The 16,067-nt window shown below is 34.9% G+C and overlaps 1 protein-coding gene across 2 annotated transcripts in view; it reads right to left on the bottom strand.

Moving 5' to 3' along the window:
- C2H8orf34 (chromosome 2 C8orf34 homolog) overlaps positions 1 to 16,067 on the bottom strand; it is a 172,327-nt gene that overhangs the window by 5,210 nt on the left and 151,050 nt on the right. For both annotated transcript variants that reach the window (XM_032180823.1, XM_032180824.1), the window contains 3 exons: positions 15,331 to 15,451; positions 11,828 to 12,330; positions 6,928 to 7,021 (listed from right to left, as the gene is read on the bottom strand). In XM_032180823.1, the coding sequence (XP_032036714.1) occupies positions 6,928 to 7,021; positions 11,828 to 12,330; positions 15,331 to 15,451 (718 nt within the window). The remainder of the gene's footprint in view (positions 1 to 6,927; positions 7,022 to 11,827; positions 12,331 to 15,330; positions 15,452 to 16,067) is intronic.

Raw genomic sequence — 16,067 nt, 5'->3', positions numbered from 1 at the left:
ATAAAATAAAATAAAATAAAATAAAATAAAATAAAATAAAATAAAATAAAATAAAATAAAATAAAATAAAATCACAAAAATGTGTATACATGTAAATGCAGTTATGCACATTTTTAAGTGTTTGTAAGAAAATATATTTTTAATCTGTAAAGAAAAAGGGGTTTTTGTTTGTTTGTAATAGCGTGATGTCAACCAGCTACTGTTGGGAGGACTGAGAAATACCTTGAGTGTGTGAAAACTCAAATATAAGGCAGTTTTTGAAGAAATTAAAGCAGCACAAATGTACACTCATGATCATTAACTCCTGCTCACCTTTATTGATGCCTAACATGCAGTGTCCAGGAAGGTAACCAAAATTACACATCCAGACTGTTCTCCATGAGAATTAAAAAGTCTGTTCACAGGCATCAAGAAAAAAAGTTCCAGCTGTGATCATCTAGTCTGATCACTCACATACCTGCATACTGTCTACAGAATTTCCAACTACACTAACATCTATCATTTAGAAAGCCCTGTCGCCACATGTTGATGACTCCAACTTCATTGCCTCCCTTAAATTTTGGTTACAATGATTAGGGCTTCTGGCTGCTAAGACACAGTATTAATTTCCTCCATCACAGTTTGAAGAGTTAAATCTTTCTTACTTAAATATCTATTTACAGATATTATCTCCTAGGTTCCTAGTTGAATGCCTTTAGGTGAGGCAAACTTCTAATAGGTTTTCCCAAACCCTGAGTCATGTTTTATCACCTTCTGTAATCTCTCAAGTAATTCCAATCTTTAATGCAATCCAAACTGTGGATTTTAGGTGATACTATTTTGAGTAATTGCTTTGTTACTTAGCTTTTTAGACATTCAAGGAGTGATCTACCCTTTTTTACTACAGCATTATGCTGAGAGCTCACTCTCATTTGTGATCATCCTAAATCCATTAGGTCACTGCCTTCCAGGACAAAGCTTCATTATTCTGCAGCAGAGACAGATATATTTCTCTGGAGCCAGATATATTTTATTTGGTTCAAATATATTTCATCTGGTTATAATAAAGTGCATTTTACTGGAATGTGGCCATTATATCAGGGGATTCATATCATTTAATAACTTCAACTTCTCCTTCCCACTGGTTATCTAAACCTATCAGGCACTAATGAGCCCCATTCATCTACATCTTCCCATTAGAAACTCTATGTTTTGATTCCTCGGTAAGCCAGCTTTTAATTTACCTAATGTGTGTCCTGATAATTCTCTATGTCATTTTTAAAAATTACAGTGTCATCTTTTATAACGTTAAATGTATTTGGCAATCTAAGTTTACCATAATAATGCAAGTTGCATAAAAATATATAGTTGAGTTTGGAACCTGTTCTGAAAAAAAAAAGCTTTTTGCACTGAAATAAAAGATTTTTTTTTCTCACTACAATGGAAAATTTCTCCTTCCCCTCAAATGTTTAGTTCAATGGGAACTTTTCCAAGATTAAACCAAATATTAGATAGTAGAAACAAACTGACATGAACTAAGGCCATAACAGCACATTCAATTAAATTAGGAACCTTGCGTCTGATTCCAACTGTCCCAAGCTGCATTTGAACTCTCCCCTAACTTTTCGAGAGTGATGTAACTACTGGTTGAAATAAAGTCAATCTTTACTTTATTTCACTATCTATAAATAACTGAATACAAGTAGAAAAAGTTCCAGGCTAGAAAATTGTTTTCTCTCTCATTTTCAGATTCCAAAAGCTGAAATGGTTAAGCTTCAGCTATGAAATGGTTAAGCTTCAGCTATGGGTGTTGCAAGACATCTAGCTATCCAACAGGCCTGAAGAAATTCTATTTAAAGGAAATCAATCCTGACTGGTATTCCGCTTCCGAAACAGACCTGGAACTGTCTAGAAAATTTTGGAAAACGACTCATAAACCAAGCACACAAAACCTTCATGGCACTCCATAGGAAGGCTATATGGGATGGGGCGATAAAACATGCTGACATTTTAAAATTGCAGTTTATATTACCACCTTTGAGATATTTGGTGGAAGAAATATACCAGTAAGTTTCTCCAAAAGAATGTGGAATCTCAAATTAAAGTTTCCCAGAAGCTGAACACAGATTCACTTCCAGGACAAGAAAAAAGTTCTTTGCTGTGAATTTACTAACCACTGGGAGAAGTCTCCAACTATACATATTACATATGTTCTTATTAACCAGGCATGTAATTAACTAATACATTTGTTATGTCATATATCTAGTGTACTTGTTTGAGAAAAAGTCCTAGCCTCGCCTTATCCACTGAAAATTTTCAGTGCTTCAATACTGCTTCAGAGCAGAATACAAACACAAACAGCTGAATTTGACTGACAGGAATGTGTGTTAATATCATAAAGGTGTCAATCAACTGTTTCTGCTTTAAGCCTGGTTGATTCTGTTACTCTTACTCATACTGAGTGGTATCTGGCTCTAGTAAGAGGAAACTTTCACATCAGTCAGATTCCAGCAGCAAAATTCTCCTTTTTATCAACTCTGATCAAGCAGTTTTCCAAGTCTTGGGACTACCTATTTTCATAACTTATTAAGAAAAATAACCATTCAGATGTATGGATTTGTTCATCATAAGGAATTTTACCCACAGTCAATAATTGTAAAGTTTGCAATTTTACTGGAACATGGAATGAATTTCCTGATTCTACAAAAAAACTTTCATTTTGGGGCCTTTTTCTTAGGCAGACATTTGTGCAGAATGGGAAAATGAATGTTTTACTCAATACTTGTTGAAGTCATTGGTAGAATGCCTTTGACTTCAGTGTTTCAAGACCAGTATGAGAATGAATGGGGTGGAAATAACAATTTATTTTTTTTTTCCCAACAATCAGCTTTTACTTGTTAGCAGTTGACTTTCCACTGCAAAAACTTAGTAGACAGTTTGCAGATGCATAGTGGTTAAATGTTTAATTTCTTGCCACAGATCAGTAGGTGAGATTACAAGACTTGTATCCAGTCAGCTGAGCTAGAAATGAGTATCTACTGTTCCTGTTGGAAAGTAGAAATTAGGGTGAATTGATAGTAAGTAGCCAACCACTTACCATGCCAATGATTACGCAACTGACATGCCTTAACAACACCAGGTCAAGAAATGTGTGTATACACACATGCACGCACACACAAATATGTATATATTTAATATGGATTGACCCATTATCAAGTTCCATAACAGCCTAATTTATTTACCTATTGTGCACATCTGCCAAATGGACTGACTGTCAGTGTATGAATCTTCTTTGTCCAGGGCTCTTAAGCCTGGGAAAATCTGCTTTGAGGGTTACTTCTTGACTTACTCAAGAAAGCAGACTCAGGCCCTTGGGCAGCAAGTCCTTTCCAGGACTACAGATAGTAGGTCAAATTACAGCAAAAGACTGCCTTTGTCCTTTCAAGGTTCTTGGAAGCTGGTGATGCATTAGAATTTCTCAACCAGCAATATTTCTAGGGCCTGTTCCCAAGGGAAAATTCAAGCTGACTCTTGCCAGTTCCTTGAAACTTCACATAAAAGCTGTCTGAAAAATGCTCTGGTGATTGTAGATGCAGCTCTTCTGTTTCCTTGCATCAGTACCCCGTAAAGAAGAAAACTGATGAGAGTTCTTTGGCAAAAGTAAACTGAAGCATTGTGAAAGTGGTAAATATTTTCTCCAGATCCCTTCTCTTTCCAAGAATGATCTTTATGCATCCTCTGAAAACTCTCTGCAGAGAATCAGCACACAAGCAAACTACTAAAGGTAACAATGGGGAAGTGTCCAGAGTGACATCTAAGGAAGAAAACATGAGTCCCTTTCTACAGTTTTTTTTAATGACACTAAAATCACAGAACAGCCACAAATCCTTGATTTTGGATCGTATTGCCTTGATATTTTTCACTCCTCTTTGCTCAGTATGTACAGAATATCAAAGAATAACACATCTAGCAGGCAGAAGAGATTTCCTTATTAAATAACAGAAGTACTTAAATTGTGTGTTGGTTCCTATTTTTTAATCACAACATTTATATTACAAGGGCAAAAAATACACACCTATCTCTCTGACATATGTCTGCAAACATAATTAAGCACAAAAAGATGAAGGAGAGGGTATGATAAAAAATGGCAATATTTCTTACAATGTTTTTCATTCCTTCTTTAACATAAATCTTTTTAGCTGTAATCATTCATATTCTTTTATATGAGTACCTATTTGATTTCAAATTTTCTTATAATTCATATGAAATTTTAAGAATGATTGACTTCCAGTTATCTTTGGATCTTACTGACAAGGATAATTTTTTAAGATGCTGTCAGAGAGCCTAAAGGATTTAGAAAGTAAAGTCTGATTTTTATGAATTGAGACCCTAGATCTCATTTCCATAAGACAAGGTGGGTGCTGTTGTACCTGTTTTGCAAATTATGCTTATGGGGAGATTTTGAAATGCCAAAGTGATTCAAATCTTTTCAATTATCATTTATTGGCTTTGAAAGTAGCCTCTTTAAATACCTGAATATGAGTTCATTTGAAAGTGGTACTCTCCCTCCTCCCCCTCCCCAAGTTTTTCATCCTTTTCCTTGTAGAACACTAACCACAAGGTATTAATTTAAAAGAACCCAAGGTGACTCAAATATCTTCTCTTTTTGCATTGTTTTTCCACTACCAAAAACTAGCTTTACACCTGGCTGCTATTATCTCAAAGTAGTCAAAGAATGTGGTAAATATTATCCACATGTAATTTATTAAAAGCTGAGTCAAAGAACAGGTGTTGCTATTGTAAAGATTAATTTTGTAGCTCTTCTGCTAAGACTCATAAATTATGAACTCCTGGGCCCCTCAACACTAAATCACATGCACCCAACATCCACACAGATTTATTAACTTGAGAGTGAAAAATGATGCACAATCTTGCCAGCTGCTCTGCCTGCAAGCACTGGCATCAGCAAGTATGCCAAGCCTCTCCCTGACACCCCACTTTACAACTGGGAACTGCCAGCTTCTCTTTGCCAGCATTGGCAGTTCTGCACTTTCTGCTTGCCTATGTCACTAGCATACCCCCTCAGATAGGCAAGGTAGTATTGTTATTTTCAATAACGTTAATCGTATTAGATTTCAGATACATGAATTATTGCTCTGATAAACATCCTTGTTCTACTACTTTAGTTATGTTAGTAGAAAGACCAACCAACTAGAAATGATGCAGCAGTTAACCATGCAGACATACAGTCTCAGAGGAGTAGATTACCGCTGCAGATCTCTCTTTGCTAAAGAAACTGTAATTTACAGTTACCTTATTTCCCTTCTTTATTCTTGGTGCCCTCAGATCCAGAAAAAACAAACATTATTACTCAGACAAGTATAATCTCTATTGATCTGAAGACAGGACTGATATTTTTTAATACTGTAACCTATAATCTGCTATTCTCTCACACTTGGCAATGGTAACTATCTCCCAGAATTCTTGAAATCTTATAGCACAGGATCTTGGATGCTCAGAAATGCCCTCACCCACACAATTCAGGTACAGCAGCTTCAAGTAAACACTTGCTGCACATCTGATGTGCCCTGAAGCATCCGTCTCCCTATCACATACTTAGAACCAGTCCATGTACGTGCAGCCAGTCCTGTAAATGTTGGTGGGATTGTAAATTCATTAGAGAAAAATACAGAGGAAAATTCATGTCCAAAGATAGGGCAGGTACCAAACAGGCTCTCCCTTTGGCCACTTATGCTTCAGCCCTAGTGGTAGGTTCAGATTTAAGCAAAACCAGAGTTACCAACTTTGGACTAAAATCAGCTGAATACATAAAACTTCATTTTAACACTACTAGTGTTAAAAAAATAGCTCATGTCCTTCAGTATCTCAGTATGTAAACTGAAACTTCAGAGTCAAACCTTGGGCTATTTATGGATTTGTGAAACTGCTATATGAATAGAAAAAATCTTTTTGAAGTGGCATAATTTTAAAATATGCCCTGTTTATCTGGCCTGATTATCATTAACCATGAATCCCATACACAACTGTTTGACTCCATGATGAGATTGTCTTTTTCTTATTTTAAGGAATGTTTAAGGAATTTTTAGTCACACATATTAAGTTTTCTAAATATGCTGATTAAATCACCTGTTCTTTTTAAGTATATCATGTATGGAAATAGTTTGTATGTTCACCCTTACAGATCATAAAACAACTGCAAAATAAAAAGAAAATGTGAAAAACATTTAATTTTTCCAGCAATATTATTTACAGGTACCTTGTAGTCAGATACAACTTGCTACAGTTTGAAAGTATTGTGATTTATAGTGTGCTACTTGTTGTTACTTGTTCTCTCAGTTAGGTTATGATCCTGCTGACCTTTACTTTCATGATTAGGTAACTGCTTCAAAGAGTGTAGGAAATTAAGGATTACTTGTGTGATTGAGAACAATTTTTTTTTTTCATACAGAGGAATTCAGAAGAATGCAGACAAACCAGAAATAATGAGGAAAAAGGTTCTACCTTTTAGAGCTGCTGAGTTTCTATGTGTGTGTGTGTTTTTTTTTGTTTTGTTTTGTTTTGTTTTGTTTTGTTTTTTGCTTTTTTTCAGGTCAATACAGATTTACTACACAAAGCATCTATTTCAACTTCATGCTATTTCTCTGGAACAACTACTTTAACACATCAGTACAAATTGTTTCACTTAGCTGGGTAAACTGGTCTGTGATCATTTTGTCAATGCTCAGTGACTGTAGGAAAGTTTATGGAAATTAATCATATAAAGCTCAGCCATTAAATAAATGAGTAATTGCTACTTATGAGAAAATCTCTGAACAAGCATTACTCCTTTGCAGGACTTGGTAAGACGTAAAAGGGAAGTTAAAAGTTTTATTTATTTATTTATTTATTTATTTTGACATATTATCATCACCTAACAAGTATACTTACATTTGTCTTGGTCAGCTTCCACTCCTTCACTTTCTGTGTCACTCGGCAATATCCAAGGCTGATGAGTAAGCTGAAGCTGTTGTAAGAATTCATCCTGCCACAAACAGATCTATTTTAGATAAAGTGACACAGAATGACAGAATGGTACTACATAAATGAAGATTGTAGCAAACACTCTAGTTTGAATTGACTAGAGAGGAAAAGCCCTTGAATTAAAAAATAAATAAAAAATTCTTTCTCTGAAATAAAAGCAGAATGTAGAGAGTATACAAATTCCCTAGATTTTTTTTTTTTTTTAATATAATTCTTGTTTATTTGTCTGTTTATTCTGGAAAAAAAAATAATCTTTATTTATGAATCTACTATGGCCATAGATAGATAGATAGATAGATAGATAAATGCTCATCTTAGAAATACAGTGACACAGAATAAAATCTTAATGCAGATATTCTATCTGTCCCTACAGTTTTTGGACCATGCTTAGACATGTCATGAATCATTTGCTTAAACAAGACTTTGATATGTCAGAATTTTCACTGTTTTCAATCCCATAAGAATGAGGACCTGCAACCTGATATAGAACCTATAGTTTTATTGGAGAAAGTCTAGGAAGGAAAAATGCTATGGAAACTTTCGTCTCCAAGATACCATAAAACTCTAAGCATCAAAATACAAATGTTATACATGGTTAATAATCCATATCCAGCTGAATACATGCTTTTTAAAAATGTTTTACAATCATCTCCTTTTTACATGATGTATATATGTATGTATATAAAAATATTTTTCCGTAGACGCATATTCATGTAAGCATGTACACACATGTAAAATACTATGACAGATTCCTTTGCAATATTGAAGGTAAGAGATGAGAGTGGAATGCATTGTTTCATTCCAACAGTAGTTCAGACATGCAAGCTGAGTCTCCAAAAGTTAACTCAAACATCAGCCAGATATCATAAAATTACTGGCCAGATTCTCATAAGCACCTAACAGAAAAGGGGACTACCAGCCCTGTCTCATTTTACACCTGTTGAAAATCAGAATCTACTTACTCAAAGTATTCAAGAATCTATGTATTCATAGCGCCCAACAATACGTTTATTGGTAGGTCATCTGGTTTAAAAATATAAACTAGGTTTGTTTTACTCAGTTCTTGGAAACTGAAGACTGTTCAATCAAGATCTACCTTGGTGTAAGCAAATTGTTAACTCTGTTAGTAATCTGTTAAAAAATTCTAAAAAACTGCTGCAATGACCCAACATGAAGCTCAGGCAGCAGACCCAGGCCTTACAAATGTAATGTCATTTTAAACTGTTCTCTATTCAAGAAAAGTAGAAGCTTGCTGACTACAGCACTGAAATGGGGAAAGGGTTTGGTTCATGTAGTAGGATTCTTGCAGAAGGAGCAAGTGGCTCTCACACTAGTCAGCATGCTTTTTAATATTCCAAAAATAGAATGAAGAACTGAGCCAGGCAGTACAAGAGAATGGAAGTACCTGACCAAAAAGAGAGTCCTTATGACTTGTGCTCTATACACCAGTGACTAGGAGGAGACCAGTGCTGTGTTCAAATCAGCTGAAATTTCCCAGGATTAACAATGACAGACCCATAAATATTACTGAACACCACTTTAAACTGTCTGGATGAAAAAAGTAATTGTAAAATTCCAAGTGCTGAGAAAACGAGATAGCAAACAAGGGAGGCAGTAGTATTTTCATCTCTACAGCTATTGATAACTATCACAGCATTGTGTCACTTTAATGGCATCCATCCTAAGGAGATAAGCAGGATTCAACATTCCTTTGTCAATTTATACAAAACACCAAAGGATACAGTAAATTCATAAAGGTATCTCTGCAAAAGGATTTGAAACCCTGATTTATTAGTTTTATAGAAATAATAAAACTATTTCTCTAGGTAGCATTTTTTGCTATAATTCAATTCAGCCTTGAACAGAGCTGATAATGGAACACACCTGTTAAAACTTTGTAATATTATGTGTGCCAAGAGGCAGAAACTTGTCCACAAAATCTCAGAACATTATAAGTCTTGAGCATTAAATTAAAATTCTTCACAGCTGATATGTTAAGTACTTGCCAAATTATTTAAGACTTGCGTTATAACAAGATTAAATCATCCTGAGCTATAGCATGAACTTTATCAAAACTTATAAAGAACTCTGAATTGTACTTTGAATGCTTTTGTATTTTAGACTTCTTATCTTTGAAACGCATTACAGACTAGGAAGCATAGATAAGGCATTGAGAAATATGTTAGAAGTCCTGATAACCAAAAAAGTGACAGCATGCACCTTGTAAGTCCACTCATACCTGTTTTTTTTTAAATTCAAGCTCTTTATAATAAAACACTTTGCTGGTACTCAGTATCTGCTTCCTTTTCAACTGACATATTCTCATCAAATATAGATCAGTTTTGTACTGATTAATTCCATTAATGCCACATGAGAGCAAGGAAGCAGATTTTTTTTCAAAATATTACCACAGCATCTTGTATAAGGTTGGTAATATAGCCACAGTGCATTCACATCTAATGGAAATTTCCTGTTAACACCGTAATTGTAAGAAAAATAAAGGCAATTTCTCTTCTTTTATTTTGCTGTTTTTATACAGGAAGGGGATACAAAACCTACAATGAAAGTTGCAAAGTAAGTTACAGTCTCAGCTTTTAGTTTCATACATTTTTAATTTGCAAAAGTACAAAGAAAGAGCTTTCTTGTTCTTCACATAGCTTCCATTGACTTTCCAAATTTCTCTCCACGGTCAAAGAGAAATCACATGGACAGAAATAGAGGGACACCTCTAACATGGCAAAACACATTACTGAACAGAGATACTTTCTGGGTATGATCTGTCCTTACCCACTTGTCTTTTCCTAAGTGAGCAGGAACTTGAATGGACAAAGACAGCTAAAAGAGCTCCCAAAGTTTCCAGTGTAACATTTCAAACATGAGTTTGGCAGCAGTAGATTGGCCAGACCTCCAACAGTCAGTTTCTGAGACCTGAGGGCTCTACAGCTTGACAGATGAAGCTCACCAGTATGAACATGTGATACTAGCCATTTTCCCCCTTGGAATCAGAGCTGGTCCCAAGAGAACTTTCCATTAAGTCAAAGGTCTTGTGATTGTCAGGAAGGGACTAATATGGTTTGAGCTGGGGGACTAGCAGCCAATACTATTGTGCCCAGTGATGAAGAAAGAAAAAAGTTTGTCACTTCTATCAGGGATCATAACAGGGGATACGATTCTGCACAGGAATGATGAGATTTAATGCCAGCTTTACAGTGAGCTTACTGGATGAGACTGGACATGCTATTCTATCTCTAAAACATGATATTGCTCTTTTCTTAAAGTACTTGAGACAAACATATGTACACATTAAAATAATGTATAACAAGACACTATTATAAGAGGTATCAGCAAAGTTTGGGGTTTTAGAAACAGAAGTAAAAAATCACAGCAAATGAAATGGGTTTTCAAGATTATTATTACTAAACCACAGAAAGGCTGTGGAAGCAAGCATTTTTAATTGCCTGTCTTGTTACGGGAAGTATCAGAAGGGACTGAAAGAGTTGCTGTCCCTTGGTAGAGATTAAATATTCATCACATAGCACTTGTAGGATCCTGTACGACAATAATCCAAGTTGGCATCACATGACTACAGTGAAGTCCGAAAAAAATGATGTGTCTAGTGAGAAACAATGAATCCCTTCATTTCTTCTGAATATTCTTAGTTAAAAAAAAAAGTGAACTTCAATCCTCATTCTCTGGTATGTGAGAAAATTTCAACACACAAACACACCCATCCCTCCAAACAGTGGATGGATGATTTTGTCAAAAAAGATTTCTATTACAATTACATATTTTTTTCAAATTTCTGGCTTGAAAATATATTGACCGTATTCACCTTTGGCCATTTTTAAGCTGGATGAAGAACTAGCTCAAGTGATGAGATTAATGCACTGCCATTCAAAAACAAAAATGAGGATTTTTTTTTCCATTGCTAAATATACGGGTCAATATAGAAGGATTGGCATTTCCTGAGAAAAAATCACCTTAGTGAGGCATGTATCTGAGATAGACAGCAAGGTTATTCTTTCACAGGTGCTTTTATTTCCACTGCCTACACAGTAATGTTATCTTTAAGGCAGCTAAGGTTAGCAGAGGAGAACTCACTCAAAATTTACAAGGTACTTTATCTTCTTTTTTCTTTTTTTTTTTCTTTTTTTTTTTTTTTTTTTTAATACAAAGACTAATCATATAAAAGCCATTAATATAAGACAGGAAGTTCTTATGCTCTGAATTAGTCTAGCTAACAAGCACAATAGTGATAGATAGTGATTCAGCAATGTTGGACATTTTCTCATTGAAGTTCAGCTTTGTGTTTCAGAAAATCTGTCCATTCAGAGATGCCTAACTAATCATTCCAGTATGTAAAAAAAAAAAAAAAAAAAAAAAAAAAAAAAAAAAAAAGCAGACCAAGGAAATATTATGCACTGTCAGTGCAGCAGGAGGATAGGAGAATAAAATACCTTGGAATCATAAAGATAAGATAAAAAGATAAAGTTGTGTTTAATAGTCCAGACATATGCATCTCAGAAACTGTAAGGCTAATAAAACTGCTGTGCATTAAGCAAGATCCTACAGATCTCATGGATAATTTAGGGCATGAGTGTTTTAGTATGATTTGTGCAATAATCCTGACATTCTCTCATCAGTACTTCTCAAAGCTGTGCAGTATTTCCTTGCTACTTTTCATTATGTTTCAAGGTTTTTTTTTTCAAAGCAGTAAGTTACATTAAGTATATTGATATTACTTCAACATAAAACACAATCTCATCTTCATGTTATAGTAGCAAAAACATTAAATTGAAAATCTTACTTCTGATAAACTGCTTCTCTGAGTAGTGACAGTTCCAACAACATCTCCACTCATTTGCACAGAGAGCCCTGAAGCAGCACTGAGGGTCCTCCCCATTTGGCTCTTAGAGGTCAAAGATCGGCTTCTGTGCATATTGATGACACCTTCTTTATTTCCTTGATTACTAGGGGTAAGAGGCCGTGACAGCAAGCTGTTTGGGGTCACAGGTCTGCTTCCCGGTGTTGATGGAGTCGATGACCTGTTGGTTTGTGCACCAGGTGTTGGAGGCCGGCTGTTTGCAAGACTTGAGACCTGTGCTCGGCTGTTAGTGGGCAACGGTGGTGATTTGTTTCCTTGGAGTTGAACATTTTTCCCCATTGGAGGCGGCACCTGAGGCCTTGGATTTTGGCCTTGTGCAGCTTGAAGATTGCCTTGATGGTCAGATGTAACTAAACAGTGGTGTTGGATACTAGGGCTTCTTGAGAGCCTTGCTTCTTCCCATAGTGCTAGGTCCTTTTCAATATCTGTGCACACATACAAACAAACACACACAAAAAAACTTCTGTTTCTCTTAGGTTTAAAATTCTTATTGATTTTCTCTACTATAAGTGACAACTTTAAATTGAGGAGAGAAAATCTATTCACCCTTAAGATATAAGGCATCAGAATTAACAGTTTCACATGATCATGTCCTCAGAAGTTATTTACAGTTGATTTACTGCACACACATCTATCCCACAGAGATACGATATTGCCACTTCATTGAATCATCTAGCTATAAATGTCACTACAACCTACAAAAACCTCTCTCATCTCATCAAAGTTTTCTCTCTGTGGCTTTTGCAGTTTCTCATTAGTATCAAGCTAAAATGGAGCTATGAACTAAACTCACAGTCCCTAGCCGCACTGAAGGGCAATCCAAAACTGGTTCAAGATGAGACTTTTGATTCTGGTCTCACTGTCTATTGCCCAAACAAAACTCTGGGGCTCTTCACCTCAAGTACACCTAGATCTGTGATCCTGCTTGGATCTGAATTTTGTACTGTGGTCTGCCTTCAATGCCTCAGCAGGTGAAGGGGTCCCCAAGGTCTAGAATTCAAGAGAGAAAGCTGACTCCCATTTGGTGTTCCAGTCCCTACCCTACACAGGAGGACTATAAGGAACAAGATCCTATTTAAAAATGTAACAGTTCAGGTATAGTGAGGAAAGTATCTTCTGAATTCATGTAATTCATATAAATGCTCCTAATGATATAAATCCAACAAAGTTAGCTGAAGGTAAGTTAGAATTTAGGTTAGAATAGCTACTAAAGTGAAAATTCCTTGCAAGTAAAAATGTCAAGAACCTTATGGAGCAGTTCATTTCATCTCACACAATAGTTCTGAATTTTCACTCTCACTGATGTACTCTACTGTAATTTGATTCTGATGGTGACAGTTGCTTACCTTTAGAAAAGAAATGTTATTTTCCTTCAAACTGTACAAGCCAGAAGCTGTAAATCAGCATGGCTGCACTGACTTAATCACCTATTAAGTGAACATATATAAAATGTGGATTTCATTTTTATTTGCTCCTTAAAGTCCTAAAATAAACACTTTCTAAACTGCATATCAGAAAATCAGATTTTCTTGCAAGTCTTCTTACCAGGTAAACAGAATAAAAATAATATAAAATATTATAGGTATACTATACGTATAAAAATAATATTTTATGTAAAATAGTTAAATATGTGCCACCTTCAACATTAATATAGTTTGAAGTAGCACTTTGAAAACAGGAAAATAAGGTACATCAGGTTCATGTTACTACTTCAACACAAGAAATTCCTCACATTTAAAACACTATTACTAAAAAAAATAAAAAATAAATAAAGGTGATAAAAATGAAATAGTTGTGAAAGCCTCAGACAAAAGTGTCTTTCAACTCTTTAAAAATTAAATGTTCTGATGCTAGCCAATTAGCCAATTTTAAAATGTAGTTATTCTTTCTATCACACAGTTTCTAATATTTCTAATTGCCACCTCAACCTTACAATAATGTTACTAAAAACTGGCCTCTAAAATTAATTATTTCCATTTTGAAATAATTATGTCTTGAAGTATTCTTCCATAAAGCTTTAAAAAAATCAATACATATCACTTTGGAATTTGTAAGATGCCTGGCTCTAATCCAGGGGCCAATAAACGACAATGTGGGTTACCTGTTTTAAACTGATTTCTGTCTTTGCAAAATTCAGACCTCTAACGTTCCCATGGTGATACAGTATGCAAAGAAATATCTGAATATTAAATGATTTAATAACAGCTAAATAAACATTTTTGTGGCTCATGTTTCCTTCATTTCATATAGTAAACAAGTCTGCAGGTAAACCATTTATGTTAATCATTTTTCCACATATAATTAACATGTTTTCATAATGTAATTGTTCAGTTTTATTTAGCACAGGTTTTCCTTCAATAACAGCTTTTTAAACAGTAATGAAAAACAAAACAAAACAAAACATATAAATCTCCAGCCACATGGTATTATTATCTGATACACAGTAAATACCAGAACTGAATTATGACTTAGCATTTTTTAAATCCCTTGTTAGTGTCATTTAAAGGAAATTAAAATGCAGACAACAGAGCAACACAAAGATATTTTACTTGCATATCAGAAATGCCAGAATAAGGATATCATTCATAATGCACTTACAAACTATGTATAGATGCACAACTGTTTATGCATTTAAAAGTTCTACTTGTGGTACAATATATTCTAGAAGTGTGCAATGAGCACAGAATGAGTATAACAAACAAAATGGGCAAGTTACTGGAATTAACTGCCAAAGGGAAGAGAAAACAAAACAAAACAAAACAAAACAAACAAACAAAAAAGCACAACTCCATTTACATGTGATATAAAACAGATACAGTAACACAAGAGCCTGGATCTTAGACAAAAGTATTATTGAGCCATATGCAAGGAAGGAAAGGAAAACTGATTGCTTCAAAATCTGATTTTGTGAAAATGTTGTTTTCAAATACCAGGGTACCTAGGTACATGCTGACAGTTGATGTTACTCGCTAATTTAGCTGTAGGCACCCACTTGTGCCAATGTTAAAAAGTCAGTTTTTAAAGTCATGTTCATAAGAGAAAGGCAAGCTCCTTAAGAAGGTGTATGTGAGACAGAGGACTATTTTTCATCGTTGCACAGGTAGTCCAAGTCACAAGTCAGGCATCTAAATGATGTCCTAGTATTGGATAGGACTAATTGATTACATTGCACTTACTGAAAGAACAGAAAGAGGGAGACTTGCTGATACCACAGACACTTCATCTTTTGCAAATGTATGAAAAAAATAAGGCTAAGCAAAAACACAGCATTATTATCTGAAGTCCTCTGATCTGATTCTTCACTGAGGACAATAATAAAGTTTTTACCTATTTTCTATCAGCATCTGAAAAAGATTGTCTTTTCCTTTGTCATACTGACATAGGAAGTTAAGTTACATTTTATTATCTCTTACTACCATACATACCAGCTAGATGTTTTTCCATGGTCTGAAGTTCTTTTGCTGCTAAGGAGTCCTTTAAGAGTTTCTGTCTTGGAGAACCTCCAGGTCTCACACCCATGGCATCCAGGGTCCAAGCTGGCTGAGACTTACATAGATAAAAATACATTAGAATATTTTTAATGTACTTTCATGTTTATATGCAAAACAATTTTTAAAAAGGGGATGAGAACTCATTTAAAATAGTGAATTTGGTGGGGGTACACTGTGCAGAATAAATAATGTTCATATGCAAAAAGTACAAAATATAATTTCTTACCTTAAATAACATAAATTGTAGGTGCACAAAATCAACAGTTCTAGGGTAATTCAAATATATACATGCACACGAGCACATTGAGACAACTTAACAGGACAAATTCTTCAATGATTTACATTCTATGCAATTCCAGTTACTTAGTGGGGGTTGCACTTACTTTAAATTACCATAACATTTGGCACAGTATCTCTGCAAAGCAGCACTTCTGGGAACATCACAGAATTTCCTAATCAAAATTGCCAGTGCTATTTTATCACTGCAAAAAGTACTCCTTTCAGGAACAGCAACTAAATCATTAAGGCAACATAGCCATTTGGAACAGATGCTGGCAAACATAACGCCTACCCAATCATTTCGCTATTGAATGCTGTGGTACTCAAAAGTTACCTGCATTTTCTGGAACCCATTCAGTAATTTCAAGTAATGGTTTTGAAATATAATGCTA

The sequence above is a fragment of the Aythya fuligula genome, chromosome 2 (genome assembly GCF_009819795.1).
Source record: "Aythya fuligula isolate bAytFul2 chromosome 2, bAytFul2.pri, whole genome shotgun sequence".
NCBI classification, from domain to species: Eukaryota; Metazoa; Chordata; class Aves; order Anseriformes; family Anatidae; genus Aythya; species Aythya fuligula.
The sequence above is the reverse complement of the archived record's forward strand: the minus strand, read 5'-3'. Positions and strand labels throughout refer to the sequence as shown.